General features: G+C 49.2%; 1 protein-coding gene across 3 annotated transcripts in view; it reads right to left on the reverse strand.

The window, feature by feature from the left end:
* ELOVL6 (ELOVL fatty acid elongase 6) overlaps nt 1-15,718 on the reverse strand; it is an 88,576-nt gene that overhangs the window by 56,101 nt on the left and 16,757 nt on the right. For 2 of the 3 annotated variants that reach the window (XM_048066385.2, XM_066996441.1), the window contains exon 1: nt 11,182-11,504. The exons of the other annotated variant lie outside the window; for it this stretch is intronic. In XM_048066385.2, the coding sequence (XP_047922342.1) occupies nt 11,182-11,270 (89 nt within the window). In that variant the 5' untranslated portion in view covers nt 11,271-11,504. Of the gene's footprint in view, nt 1-11,181; nt 11,505-15,718 lie in introns of those variants that run through there. 3 annotated transcript variants of the gene reach the window in all.

The following is a 15,718-nucleotide window of genomic DNA, read 5'->3' on the forward strand; positions in this document are numbered from 1 at the left end:
ACCTAGGATGTGACTGCAGGATACAGTCTAGACCTTAGTAAAGGGCAAAAGGATACTAAAATACAGTAACTCTCCACAGTAACACAATGAATACAACAAGTCTCGCGATTTTAACAGCGCAGGATCGACCTGAAATTCCACCAAGACTCATCCTTGAAAATGTAAGCAAGGCAAATGGGCTAAAGAAGTCTGAAGCCAAATTCACGTCCCCTCTAAACAGATGAACTAGTTTAATGGAACCGGACCTACTATTTGCCTGTAATAAATTCGGGTTGTGACTAATAAGGTCATCAAGACAAGGCCTGTCAAGCCAAAAGGCTGGAACATAATTGTAAAAGAAAAGTGTAGGTAAGATATTTGAGGTCTGTCGTGAGCCTCCCTCAATCGCATATGCCACTTAAACTGATGCAATTCAAAACTGCTCACCTTACTGACAAGAGTTCACCACGATAAAGCCAAGGACCACCCTCAGTAACGTGTGTACCCTGCATGTCCACCCCGGAGCCACCGGCATTTCACCAGGGAAGACGCTCCACAGCTTCGCAACGGCTGAAGTCATGCGGACTGCTAAGGCAAGAAAAGCTCTTGGAGAGCCTAAGATGGAAATCTGTGCTCCCAGCTACGCTGTCAATACACGAGAGATGCTAACAGATCCTGTTTTTCTTACCCTAGTCTGTTTTCTTTCTTGGTCAAGGGCACGCTACTGCAGATGGCACAGGGAAGAGCTCTGCTTGTTCACCGTGCAATAAAATGATGTTGGCTGTTATAATTACTATTTCTCCCTGGATTGCCCATTTTACCAGCCTGGTGTGCATTTTTACTAAACGTAGATACAAACTCTTTTCTCTTCAAGTCCTTCTAGCATCTTTTCCAATTATTCCACTTACAGTAATGAGTATTTAAACATATGTACATTGTCACGATAATTTTACATACCAGATGCTATATTACATTTATCCAACACACACAAGTTTAGGATCTCTCTCTCTCTTACACTGAAGCCAACAGAAGTTTTACTACAGACTTTATTCAGGACTTTTCCAGCTGGTTGCTGGAATGTGGTTTGTAAAAGAGAGCTGCCTTTCATAATGAAATATGAGGCAGGCTCAGCAAAGCCACAAACAAGCAGGCTTCTTCTTTTGGTATTGATCTATTCCAGAAGTCAAGGACCAAGCAACTCCATCAGAAGGTAGCAAACCTGGGCAGTGCCTTGGACAATGGGCATCTCAGTTAGCATCAGATACCTAGAAATATGGCAGCATAAAGGCAGTATGATTGGCATCAACTGCGAACACAAGCAAGATTAAAAAAAAATAATATATTTAACTCCACGGTATTTACAGAGCTCTGAAACAACAAATAATGATTTAACAAAACAAACTGATGGTTTGTGTACACAGAACCATTGCAAAAGGGAATGTCACTCCCAGACAGTTCTGGCGTGAGTGGTACCAAAAATAGTATTTTTTTTATCATGCATGAGGTCAAAAAAGGGTATTTAAGCACAGAGGTGACCAAGAGACAAAAGGTTGAACCGGGTCAGTATCCTGCTTTAGATGGTGGACAACAGCTGTACCTCATGAAAAAATGTAACGGGGCAATGCTCTCACAAAATAACTGGCTCTTGAATAACTTGTTTCATCAGGGGTCCACAATCAATGTTGTGTACCCAAATCAGTGGTTCGCTTAACACGACCGTGTGATTTCGGCTTCTAACTAGGAAACGCGGTGAAATCACCAGCTGTCAATCCAAGGGGCAATGAAGAAACACAAAGCGAGGAATCCGAACCTAAGGTGTCCACAGATTTCTCAGCTAACAACAACGCCTCTCTTGGTTGTGACCTGCAAAGATGCGAAAAAAGAGGTGGATAGCCAGCCCCTGCAGGGAGAGCAAAAAGGAAGAAAATCCAAGGCTTTCAGCTGCCTGGGTATGTCGTACGCTCAAAACCACAAAACTCCCATTAATGTTTACAGAAGTCCTGCATTCAGCAGATGCACGAGGGAACAGGAGACCTAGAGGGAAAATTCCCAATTAAAGCTAAAAGGAAAGCTACAGAAGAAAGAAGCCAGACTTTGTAAAGATTTGTTAATAAAACCGCTATCTGAATGGGACAGTGCAACAACTTTGGCATCCCGCTTTTGTTTATACCGAGGGGATTTTATTACCATCCTAAGTACCTCTTAACAGCTGTAAATGAAAAAGAAAAAAAGAAAAAGAAAAAAGAAAACCAGACATTTTTATTACCCAGAGGATCAGACTCCTCAGTAATACCATCCTGGTGTTTTTACTGACATGAATTTGGCCCATTGTTTCTTTCTCTTAAAATGTTAATTGGAAACCCCTAGGATTGTTCTTTCTAGGTGTATTTATTTGACCGACGGCTCAATACACACAGGGCAAATATTCGTCCTTAATAATGCTCAGGACTGACTACAGATTTCATGTCCAGCGGTAACTGAGGCCACCAGATATCATAATCAACGCATTCAATTTGAGGAGCTCATGATCGTGGATGATAGTCAATTCATTTTTCACTCCATTTGCAGGTTTCATAGGCTGGAACTAATTACTAGCAAATTTTAAAAATTCTATTTAAAAGCTACCATCAGAGGATGTTGAATAGTCTGAAGTTTTATAGGACTATCTGAAGGACGATTCCTTCCACAAATTTGCAATTAAGAGTGGTCTGTACTTTTGCAGTTTAATCCCACGGTAACAATAAACTGCCTTCCCTCCGGTATTAGCTCAGCTCTGCTTACTCCTTGGTTACCATGATCAAGGAGACAAACTTTGCCCCACAGCCCTGCCAAGAATGGAGCATTCTTCAGTGCTAGGACAAGTGTAAAGCTGCATAGTATTAGCATAAAACAGTCATGGTTTCTAAATTCTTGTCATGTAATTACTCATATGGGTCTTACCACCTCAGGACCTCCTTGTAAGATGGTTAAAAAAAAAAAAAAATGAAAAAAAAAAATAATAATAATTTTGAACATCCCCAGAAAGGAATTGCTCCCCATTTTACAGCTGAGGAGCTGAGGCACAAAGAGCAAAGAGATGACAGAAGTGCCTGACTTCCACTGAAACCACGGGACTGAGGCGCTTTCCGAAGCACTGTTCCTGGGTAAGGGATGCCTGGCTTGTGCAAGATGACTACAGCTATGCTCAGTTTGAAGCCAGCTTCTCTGTGTCCTCAGAGATGCACTGAGCATGCCATGCCTCACTGCCCTGCGTGCTGCTCTGTGCACAAACCACGGCATGTCCTCTGCAAAGCCCCAAGATCCCTGGCGTGAGGCAAACTGCTGACTTGTGTTATCTCCTCCTCCTCCCCACTCCAAACAGCAGCCCTCCCCACAGAAGGTCAAAGATTGCTTGGCACGTCCAAGATCTGCCCATCATTTCATCACTTCACGGCAGTCTGCTCTGCAACACCTTGGCCACCTCTGCGGCCAGATTGACGTCAGACTGCTTTTGGAGTCCTTTCACCGTGCTCCTGGTCCACAACTAAGCCTTATGGCAATCAAAAGGTAATATTGCTGCCCCCACAACAGTCAACAAGGGCTGAAATTGAAGATTTGCAATGGGGCACACTACAAGAGGCACAGGGAAAGGCAGTGTCATGTGGCACTGCTGCTTGGGATCACAAAGCAATGCGCGTTACCACTTTGGCCAAGCTCCCGAGTGGAGTGATACTTTCTTCCTTGAATTAGCCTGGGTGCGATCACCCGTGCCACCACCCACCCTGCTGCTGGCTGGGATGCCACTAACCTGCCTGTCCCTGCACCGGCGTCCCGTGGCAAGCCCAGGGGATGCTATGCTGTGACACGAACGTACGGGAGTGGGGACAGCAGGACTTGCAGCACCAGCAGTGCCGGGAGGCTTCGGTCAGGGATGTGCGCTAGGCACTGCGTCGGTACAGAATAAACGCAAAATCTTTCTGCTCTGGCTCGAGACAAGACTCAATTGGGCTGACAAAACTGTTTGCAAGAAAAAAAAGCATTGGGTAGCAGTACATGGGTAATGTGGTTGCTCTAATAGCTCGCATGTTGATAGCCTGAGTCATTAAAGAGTTTATTTTACATTTCAGCCAATGCCAATTTACATTTTAAAATAATAATGTATTTTAACCTCTTCTAAAATCCATTAAAAAAGCATCTAAACTCTCTCTTGATTCAGCTTTCAAAATAGTGTTTTCTGTCATCTTGCCTTGTGGGCCCCCAGCGGACCCCGTGATACAAAATCACTCTCAAAGCTGCAGAAACTTCCATACGCACTCATAAAGTTTACCCCCGCAGCAAAAAGAGAAATCCCAGCTCTGCACCTCCTGCACATTAACAAAGCCTGAAGCAGAGGGGTCTCCGCGTTCACTGCCGGTCTGTCCCGCTTACCCGCACCCCTAGGGCAGCAGGGGAACCAGCCTGCCGGTGCTAACACACTCACAAAAAGAGAAGCACTACAGCTTCTTCCCTTACAAAACTTCCACCGCCCCTTTTTAATCTCTGTACTTATTGCGCAGAGTCAGCAGATCAAAGTCAGCTGAGAAGGGCTTGGGAGAGACACTTGAGCAAGGGGCAGAAAGTACGGACATAAAGCACGAACAGGTGCAAAGCATCCCTTTAGCCCCGGTACTCCTACAGGCTGCCGTGGAGAAGAGTCCAAAGGCAGAGCATCCATTTGTGAGTTCAGTAACTGGCCAGACCTCACGCCGCTGAGACCAGCAGGCACGTGACCAGGCTTTAGTTTTTAAGGAGCAACAGATGCCCTGGACATGAAGCTGACTGTGTTTTCAACACTTCAGTCTGGGAGGAGGCCAGTTATATGAGGTGCAGCAGCAAATGGAGCAATCAAGAGCCCTAGCCGTGCAATGAGTTACACACAGCAATCTCCTGCTTAACCTGAGCCCCAGACGTTAGAAGGCAATGTCTACCAGTACAGAGTTCATTGGAAGATCAGGATCTAACGAATTACTGTAGCCTGCCTGAGGTGCTTCTCTTACCAGCCTACAGTTAAACCTCGCTGTGCCAGCTAGGAAAGGCAAGTATGGAGCTGCCCCCAATTAAATTTTATTCACTGCTGTTAGAGACAACATTTTCTGAAGATTTCTAGGCTGCAAGGTAGTCTCTGTCTCATAAAAACTAACAGTAGAAAAGTACACACGAACCTAAACAACAGCAGCACATGACCAACGTGTGACTGGAAAAGGAAAGTCAGGAAAGGGATGCTGTTGCAATGTCTGGGAAGAGCCCAAAGGCACGCACATACAACATAAGAGCAGAACTGCCAACAGCAGGTCACCTGCATTCACGTGAACTGCTGTCTTCTCAAAGTGGAAGGACAATCGGGGCTAAGCAAGGGCTTTGTGCTCCCACTGCCTATGCCTGGGGCACAGAAGGACCCTTGGAAGCTGACATCAGCTTGTGCCTTTGCCCATCCTTGTGAAGCTACGCCTTGGGAGAGTCTCGCACCAGTGTGCAGGGTGCCTCCTCCTCCAACTCTGCACAGACTTTAACAGCAAAGGCCAAAGGCTGGTTCTTTCTGTCTGTCTGGCCAAAGGTTGGTCGGTCCGTCTGTCTGTCTCCGCAAGCGTGCCTGTATCTGCAAGCCAACAGAAATATCCATAAAGGTGCAAACAGTCTCTTCCACAGGGAGAGATTCTCCACATTACATCAGGGCTAAGACATTTAGAGGAGATAGGGAGGACTCTGCATCTCAGTCCCAGGGGAGATCAGCTTCTTCCTGCTGCTCCTTTGCCCACCCACAAAAAGCACCCTCACTCCCGGGACTCTTGACACCACTTGCTCTCTCTGCTGCCAAAACGTGTGCCTAGTTGAGGATGCCAGTTGCATTTTCAAAAACGCCGAAGTAATTCAGCATCCTACATCTCTGCCTTAATGAAAGTGTTCCTAAATGTTCATATTCACTTTTGAAAATGATGACAATCTCCTAAATTACTTCATGCTGGCCATTCTTACAAGTTTGTTATTCCCACGAGCACACAGCGTTTCACACACAAAGTAGAAGAGATGTCTTCACTCCCAGAGGCTTAAAATTTCACGAAGCCACATGACGAGAGACATGCTCAAACTCTAGGGACAGGGTGAGCGAGTGAAGGGCCACCGCCTACATTTCAGTGGCAGACTGAATCCAGAAGACACCAACGTATTTATCTTGAGGATGACATTTTTGTGCTGCCATCCCTTCTGCTTTTTTTTTTTCTCTCTCTCCAAGCAAACACACAGAAAACACTGGATCATCTGAACTCTGAAATGACGTGTACCGCTACTCCCCACTGGCTCCGTCCTTGTGCTTTCAGGGCGGCAGAGTGCTGCGATACTGCAGTACATTGGCCTTTTGCTCAGGAAGGGATGGAGGAAACATGAAGAAGCAGGTATTCTCTAATTCCTGTGGCACCCATGCTGCTCTGTACTGCAAGGAGGACCCTTAGAAATCCTTCAGCCTGTCAGCTTTATAGCCAGTTTGCACGTAAGAACAGCAAAAAGCCCCTTTGGGCACTGCAATAAACGTAAAGGTGGGCTGCGTTCTCAAGCTGACTGCACTTGCTCAAGTAAAACAGCTTCCATGGTCAGGAGCAGCTAATCATCTGCCCTTTGCGTCCTCGCTGTGGCACACAAGAGAAGGACAGGGTGACTGCAGCATCCCTCTGTATCCTCCCCTGGCATTTAGAAAGCACTCAGGGAAAATAAAAAAAAAGTAATTTACATCAGTTTTTGGCTGCCACACACATATGCCTGGAGAGAGAGACAGGCACAGCCTCTCATTCTTGATTTTTGCATGAGGCAAGAGTAGCTTAAGTGGATGAAAGAAGCTTGTTCTGCATTTAGGAAACAAACCTGTCCAGAACGACGGTGCCTACGTGAATTATTGAAAGGCAAGCACATCTTCAAATCCAAATTAGCTGACCCTCTGCTCTTCCACGTCTATTTTCAGTCTTGACTGGAAAGAGAATTACAACAACACATGAATTTCTCCCAGAATCAGAGGCACTCACTGACTCTTGCCAAACGAAAGTTTCAGACAACAAGAGGTTAAAAACAACTTACTGCACTAGGGTGTGGGGTTTTTTAAACACGCAAATATTTATACTAATCTAAGACTCACAGAGTTAATTTCACAGTCCTGTTTGAGTTGCCAGTGCTTTTAAAAAATAACAATAATAATAAAAAAAACCCAACTACTGGCTTTTCACAGTGCTTCACTCTTTCCCAAAGGTTCATTAACGAAAACAGGCACTTTTTGTAGCTCAGCCCCACGACATCCTTGGGGAACAGCCAAGCAGGGCTTTCATCCTGCTCCTGCTGCCACCTGAGAGCACGCTGCTGGCCGCCAAGGGTTAAAGGAAGAGGAGAGAAAAGGGAAAGGGAGCACCCGGCATCCCGAGGGCACCCGAGCGCTCGGGACAGCATCCCCGGGGCTCTGCCGCAGCCGGCAGAGCAGCAGCAGAGGAAAAGTTTCTGCGATTTTCGGCAAGCCCTCGCGTGACGTCACCTCGGACAGATAATCTCGGCGCAGTCAGCACAGGCCTCCTGCCTCCCCATTGGCGAGCCCCTCGTCAGCAGACATCTGAAGATAATTATTATTGGCCAGACAATTATAACAGGAACAACTGTCACCCGGTGCCCATACCCCGACCTGGCGCTCTGCGGCGCGACGCGGGGGGACCCCGGCGCTCACGGCTCCCGCCACCCGCTTTCTGTCGCCGCCGGCCGCTTTTTGCCACCTCACGGCCTGCAGCTGGGAGCTGGGACCGCGGCGCTGCCAGCCCGCTCGCTGTACGCCCGCCGGAGCCGTGAATTTCCTGCAAAAAATGATAATTTATTTATTCCCAAGAAGCGAGGGGGCTGGAGCTGCATTCCCCCTCGTGCGGTAGTTCGATGAGGAAAAATAAACAAAAATCCATCTGCAGATGATTTGCTTCATCCCTCTTTGAAGAAGTTTGGGAGGAGGTGCTGGGAGAGTTTGATCTGAGAATTCGTTTTAAGCAATTATTTTAATAAACGCCTGACTTAATCCTGATCTTACTGAAATCACAACTCCCACAAGGCGAGCGCGATAAGATCAGCGAGGTGCTGTACCTTCCATTAAGAGCTATCTATCTGATGGCACTGCAGGCAGACGCAGGCAAACAGACTCCCCACAACGTGACGTGTAAGGAGCTCGATGGGAGTAAACGGACCCGTCGGATCTTTAGCCTCCTCAAAAGCGGTCACCACTCGCTTGGGGAAGAGAAGCGACCCGTGGTGCCTACCCTGAGAGAGCAGCAGGCGGCGGGGTCGCCCCTGCAGCCTCTGGCATCGCTCCGCAACTCCTGCCTCCACACCGGGGACAGGCATATGTCAAGGTGAGCACTGAGGGAGGCACAAAACCCATCTGCTTCGAAGCACTGGGGCATGGGCTGTCCCTTTTCCCTCAGTGCCAGGACGGCGGCCTGCTGATTTAGGCCCAAGCCCTAAAGAGGTCCCTGCGCGATACACGCTGCAGGACGAGAGCCTCCATGAAGCGGAAGGAGGACACGCGATTCCAAGCAAGGAGGACCTCATTTACTGCTACGAGACCTCTCCGCCATCAGAGGGGCCACATTCATGCAGGCTTCAGAGAGAACATTTCCAGAGGAAGATGTCGGAGTGAGGAAACCAACCCTGGCACTAAGGAGTGCTGAGGAAAGCTCACGTACCAGCCATCGGTGGCATATCTGGTATGCAGGATGTTCATTTGCCCCATGGAGCCACGGAGATCGGAGCAGGCTGGATGGAGGCAAAGGAGGTTCAGCTTTGGCCGACGAGAAGCAGCCATTTCATTCCTTGCACCATAATCCACCCAGACCAACCCTGCTGGTACCTAGGGGCACGCTGCTAACCCCGGGCTTCGCGTTCAAGCTTTTCCAGCTCTTGGCTCACTCAGATATAATTAAAAGGGCTTGTGAGTATTTAAGCAGCCCAGAACCCAGAGGGTACATAAAGGGATTAATGTCCTGCCTAAATCTGGGCTATGTCTTCATACGTGATGTAGTCAGGCTCCGAAGATGCTCCTCAAAATTCAGAAGACACGTTCAACACCTAGGGCCGCTTTGTCACCCCTACCGTGCTACAGACCTTTTTTTGGGGGGCTTTGTAAGATATCAAGAAATTTTTCTACGACAGAAGCAAAATAACAAATGCCACACCTATAGAATTTGTTTACCTCCATGTCAGGGTGATGCATTGCATTCTAATTTAAATGACTATTACAGAACAAAATCTTGCACAGTATTCTTTGAAGCTAGACCACCTAGTCCATCTTCCAGTCCAAAGAGCAAACAGCTGTGTTTATCCCTATAAATTACTACTTAGGAACCTCATCTTATGTTAATGATGCATACATTAAAGTTATGCCTACAAAGCCAAGAAGCCAAGGACTGCCATCGACGCCAGTGCAGGCAAACGTACAGTGTCATCCTGAAACAATGCAGAAAAGCCTTCTTGCAAGGCCCTTAGCCACTGCATGTTACCAGCTAGTTTTCCCCTATAATATCAGCTGCTGGAACAGGACCTGTTCCATTGAGCGAGTAAGTTTCCTTAAGATAAAAACGCACAACTTAACTTGAAACTCGGAAGAAGCTTCACCTGCATTTTCAGGAAAAGAGCGCTATTACAGAGACCTCAATGGGCACAGCACCACATCACTTGCAGAAACCTTCCTGGGCCACAGGCAGGTTGCTCTTCTTTACTTTCAGGTGAATGAAACATACTAATTCACCGGTTCCCTTACAGAAGGCAAAACTAGACTGCAAAGCATGTGTGCACAGACCGTCGTGCCTCTTTAGCTGTACAGCAGAAGCACAAAGCTGATGGTCTCCTCCTCTGAACCCAGAAAGTGGGAGCCTCACGTTATTGGAGTCCCAGCTGGCTAACCTCTGCAGCAAATGAGACAGTGAGGGAGGCTTTAATAGCACTGCTTAGCATTTATATAGTGCTCGACGTCCTCCAGGCCCTCCGCAAACACTACCTAAGTCATCGAAGCGCCCCAGGAGGGCATTTCAGCATTATTACCCCCATGGTCTCTCCCAGCTGGGGAAACTGAGGCCCAGGAGAGGTTATGTAATTTTCTCAAGGTCACATAATGAGGTGCAGGAGAGCCCAAAGATAACATGGGAGTCCTGGTTCCTAGTCGTGTTCTTTAATCTAAACTGCATCTCTCCTGGGTTATTACCCAGCTAATACACACGCTCAGATATCGCCCCCTCCATCCTCTTTTACCCGTTTGCCCTATTCTGACACCAGTTTTCTCCCGGAACACGGACAAACTGGGAAGCATCCAGCACTCCCAGCCCATACACATCTACGTGCCCTCATTCCTCCCAAAACACCAGCGAGGCTGGGTACCCCTCGCCACCTACTGAGCTCACCCGCGGGCCAATGGAGCACTTTGGTGGCCGTTCCCTTTAGCCTACCCTCAAAAAATCCAAACCACCCTAGCGAAATACGGGCAGGATGCCCTCAAGTCCCCGCCTGGGACCCTCCGGCACCGCCCGTGCCCACGGTGGGGTGCCAGGTCCCCAGCGCGGGGGGTGACAGCAGGACAGCGAGGCAGGGCTGTGTCCACCTGCAAGCGTCCGTCAGTCCGTCTGCCACCCCGGGGCTCCCCATGCAGGGAAAGTTAATGGGGGCTGGCTGCAAATGAAGTTTGAGGAGGGGCTGGGGGGAGAGGGGATGGAGAGGAGGAGGAGAGGGGACGGAGAGGAGGAGGTAGAGGAGGAGAGGGGATGGAGAGGAGGAGGAGAGGGGATGGAGAGGAGGAGGTAGAGGAGGAGAGGGGATGGAGAGGAGGAGGAGAGGGGATGGAGAGGAGGAGGAGAGGGGATGGAGAGGAGGAGGTAGAGGAGGAGAGGGGACGGAGAGGAGGAGGTAGAGGAGGAGAAAGGATGGAGAGGAGGAGGAGAAGGTGGAGAAGGAGAGGGGATGAAGAGGAGGGGGAGAGGGGATGAAGAGGGGGATAAGGGGGGATGAAGAGGGGGATAAGGGGGGATGAAGAGGGGGATAAGGATGAGGGTGAGGGTGAGGATGAGGAGGCAGGGGGAGGCCGGCACACCGCCACCGCGTGCCCGGCAGGGTCGGGGCAGGTTAGCGGCGGCCGCGGGGCCGCGCACGGCGCCTCGGGGCCGCGCGGCGCGCCCGCTCGCCACTCACCAGTTCTCCTGCATCCACTGGATGGCCTCATGCTCGTTGAACTGCTTCTCGAATTCGTATTCCTGCAAAGTCAACACGGACATGTTCATTGGCCCGGTGGCTGCGCAGCCGCTCCCCGCGCCGAAATGCTGCCTCCTCCTGCCTCCTCCTCGGGAGCCGGGCCCCCGCCGGGGAGCCCCCGCCTCTGGCCTGGCCCGCCCCGCCTCAGCGGTACCCCGGCTTTGGCATGGCACGGCTCGGCACGGCACGGCTCGGCTCGGCACGGCTCCGCGCCTCTCCGCCCGGGCCCGCCGGTCTCCTCCTCTTCTGCAGCCGCCGCGCAGCGCCCGGGGGCGGCGCGGTCTTAGTGCCCGCCCGCCGCCACCACAGACACCGCCCGGGACGCCCGCCCCCCGCCGCCGGCACCCCCCCGAGCCCCCGGCCCAAAGAGCCGGGGAGACGGCGAGACACCCCCTCACCCCCCTACCCAAACGGCGAGACACCCCCTCACCCCCCCCCCCCGAGACACCCCCTCACACCCTGAAATCAAAAAGCACGGGATGAGGTTAAGCAGCACGTGCCCCCCCCCCCCCCCCCCCCCCAACCCCCAAAATAATAATAAAGCTCCCCAAAATAAAATCCAGCCCCCTGCCCTTCTCGCGTCTCCGTTCATCATGCACCTGCTCTGCAAGGGACGGGGTTGCCCCTGGGGTGGGCGACGTCCTGCGGGCCCCCAGCCCTGCTTTTGGATGCCGTCAGGTCAATGGGGCCTGTGGAGCGTGGACCCTCGCCTCAGGGAGACCCTAAGCGCAGAGCCATCTCCCACTCAGCTCCTCGTAGGGCACGCAATGTGTTTATGTGTCCTTAATTTTCCTCACAGGGCACACAACGTGTCCTTAATTTTGTCTTTCCTGCCTCATCTGCCACATGCTGGTGTCTCCAGCTGAGCTCCTCCAGCACCCTGGGCATGTTTTACTGTAAGAGCTGGGCTAAAATAGCGGTCCCCACTGGGACCCCACTGGGTTTGCAGTCCGAAGGCAGAAGGATTGCAGCCTTTGTGCCCAGAAAGCCAGCCATAAATGCGCAGAGCCGGCACAGCCCAGCACACTCTTGAGTCTCGTAGACTTCACTTCTCATTGACATGGAGGTGCGTGACATCGCCCAAGCACTGAGACAAAAAATGAGTTGGAGCCCTCAAGTTGTGGGATATCAACAGCTAGCCGGTTTGATGTTCAGGATGTCTGCATCTTGACTATCATGCTTGTCAGTCATGTTTTTTTGGCTTTTTTTTTTTTTTCCCCTGACAATTAGAACTCTTCTTTCCTAATGTGGACTGTGTTTATCACATCATCTGACTTGGGTTTTATACAAAACACACAGCTCATACTGAAACACCAAGGCGGTGTTAAATTATTATTTATTACTACTGCACCCAGAGGCCCTCAACGAACCAAGGTCCAGCAGTCCTGTCCTCAAAGAGATTACTGTCTGTATAGACGCGACCAAGGGGGAATTCTTGTTTTCCAGACAGAGAAGGGAAGCTCAGAGAGCTGGAGGAGTTTTCAGGACAGCTTCACATCAGCTTTCCACAGCCACCGAACTGGCTGTTGGAGCAGGGTTTGGGTAAAGCTGCATTCGTTTGCACTCCTGCTCCAAACGACCTGCCCCTAAAGGACCACGTTGGTCTTCCAGATGTCCACCAGCAGGCAGCTTCGGTGGACAGGGAGGGAAGAAGGAGAGAGACATCTCCAGGGCAGCCATGGACAACATTTTGTGGATGTTTGGAAGCACAGGGTGAAGCGCTCCTACAGCTGCAATGCTCGGGCTCTGAGACATGGGACTGCTCCTTGCCATCATGGTGGAGGAGAAATGCCACCTCCAGCTGAACAGTGGGGTGGCAGTGCCCTCATCACAGTGTGTGCCTGTGCTTACTCCAAGGGCAGGCACCACGAAAGGCTGCAGGTGATATTACTCATGCGTCTGAATAATATTTTTACTAGAGATATGTGGAGAAGTTCATTTGCGATACAACAAATGCTGGTGTACGTTAACGCTCTTTCGTCAAGAATCATGGAATCATGGAATCACAGAAGGCTTTGGGTTGGAGGGGACCTTAAGGATCACCTAGTTGCAACCCCCTGCCTTGGGCAGGAGCACCTTACATCAGACCAGGCCTTCTGGGCTGCAAGCACACGTTTATTGAGCTTCTTGTCAAGCAACACCCCCAAGTCTTTCTCAGAGCTGCTCTCAAACCATGCTCAGCCTGTACTTGTGCTTGGGATTGCTCCAGCCCAGATGCAGGACCTCGCCGTTGGCCTTGTTGAACCTCGTGAGGTTTGCACAGGCCCACCTCTCAAGCCTGCCCAGTTCCCTCTGGCTGGCATCCCTTCCCTCCAGCATGTTGACTTCACCATACAGCTTGGTGTCATCGGCCAACTTGTTGAGGGTACACTTGATCCCACTGCCCGTGTCACCAACAAAGATGTTAAACAGCACCAGTCCCAAAACCAACCTCTGAGGAACACCACTCATCACCAGTCTCCACTTGGACATTGAGCCGTTAACCGCAAAAATTTGAGTGTAACCATCCAGCCGATTCCTTACCCACCAAGAGGTCCATCCATCAAAACCATGTGCCTTCAATTTAGAGACAAGGATATTGTGCAGGACAGTGCACAATACCTGGACTTTGTGCAAGTCCAGGTAGCTGATGTCAGTTTCACTTCCCCTATCCAGCAATGCTGTAACCCTGTTGTAGAAGGCCCCCAGATTTGTCAGGCCTGATCTGCCCTTTGTGAAGCCATGCTGGCTATCACCAATCACCTCTTTGTTTTCCATGTGCCTTAGCATAGTTTCCAGGAGGATCTGCTCCATCATCTTGTCTGCTCCATCATCTTGCCAGGCACAGAGGTGAGACTGACTGGCCTGTAGCTCCCCAGGTCTTCCTTTTTTTTCACTGTTTAAAAATAGGGGTTATGCTTCCCCCTCTTCCAGTCAGTGGGAACTTCACCAGACTGCCACAACTTCTTAAATATGATGGACAGTGTCTTAGCAACTTCACCTGCCAGTTCCCTCAGGACCCACGGATTCATCTCATCAGGTCCCATGGACTTGTGCACCTTCAGGTTCCTTAGATGGAGTGACTCTTAAACAAGCAAATCTGGACCCCAGCTTTGAGAGAATATTTGGGTATTATGTAAACTTATTCCTATGAGCAGCAAAATATGTTTCTTTTGTCTAAAAATAGAGTTGTTGCAGCAAATCCATACCTTTCTTTTAGCAAGCTTAAACTCACATTTTATAATCAGGCAGGCAATCTTGATGAATAGATCCAAAGGATGTAATAAACCCTCCTGATTTCTTACAAAACCTTGTCCAATAATTCTTGAGTCAAGCCTATTTATTAGTTTTTTTGTTTTGTTTTGTTTTGTTTTGTTTTTGTTTGTTTGTTTGTTTTGTTTACTTTGTGAGACAGCAGCAGTGCCACGCTTCTACTTTTTGCCCAAAATAAACCCCCATACAGGTCCTTTTAGTTGTTTACAAGGAAAATATATTTCCACATTTACAGCAGAAAGGCTTATTCTGAAAAAGTGATTAAACTGGACTGAATTTCTGGAGTTACCAGAAATTTTAATTTGAGAGAAAAAATATCAACATCCCCTTTTTGCAAGTCCAAAATATTTTGCTTTAGAAACTTGAGTGGCTTAATGGCTTATCCCATCTGATTATTACATGAGTATCTGTTGGGTTGAAGTTGATGGTTTGGGGTTTCTCCCCCAAGAAAACAGTTGTTCAGAACAGAAGTACCCTGTATGCAAAGTTCCCAGAGTGCATCGAAGGACTTCAGCAACCCCAAAGTGTAAGATTAGCCAGAAGCTTTGAGTAAGACCTTCTCCCTTGCCAAAGGTTTCCCAAAGTCCATGTAAGAGCTGGCAAGATGTAACAGAGCTAAGCTGAAGGCTGTAATGCGCCTGCAATTTCTGCCTGGAAGGAGCATCTCCAGGACACCAGCTGCTGTCCAGGCTTGGCAGAGGATCCGTGTGGTGTTTGGGGCTTGTTCGGGAGCACTGACATTCAAGTCCCAGCAGTGCTGGAAAATCAGCTGCTGCCATTTCAGGAAACAGAGCCACAAAATGCCAAACTCCACTGAGATTCAGAAGAGCCTCAAAAGCACAGCAGGGATTTCTCCAGGTTTGCCATAGTTCACAGGACTTCTACTTAGGTCAAGCAATCTGCAGTGAGTCCTTCTTCCCTTGCTGTCCCAGTCCCGTATGGGCTACCTGAGAGATCCTCCTACCACATGGCTATCTGGAAGTTAACACCTCAGCTCACCAGCATTTACAAATATTCACGGATACTGGAAGAAGGTATAAAAACCTCCATGGCCTTGAGGAGTTTGTAAGCCCTGCTTCTAGTTGCTTATATCAGCTGTATTTGAAAACAGTAAACAAAAATATATAGTCTATTTTAGGGAAATATAACTTTTACGTACCATTTTTTAAAGTAATTTAATTACTTCTCACATGAAAGCAGTACCTAGAAGTGAAACTTGTAAATA

Source organism: Anser cygnoides, chromosome 4 (assembly GCF_040182565.1).
Source record: "Anser cygnoides isolate HZ-2024a breed goose chromosome 4, Taihu_goose_T2T_genome, whole genome shotgun sequence".
Taxonomy (NCBI): Eukaryota; Metazoa; Chordata; class Aves; order Anseriformes; family Anatidae; genus Anser; species Anser cygnoides.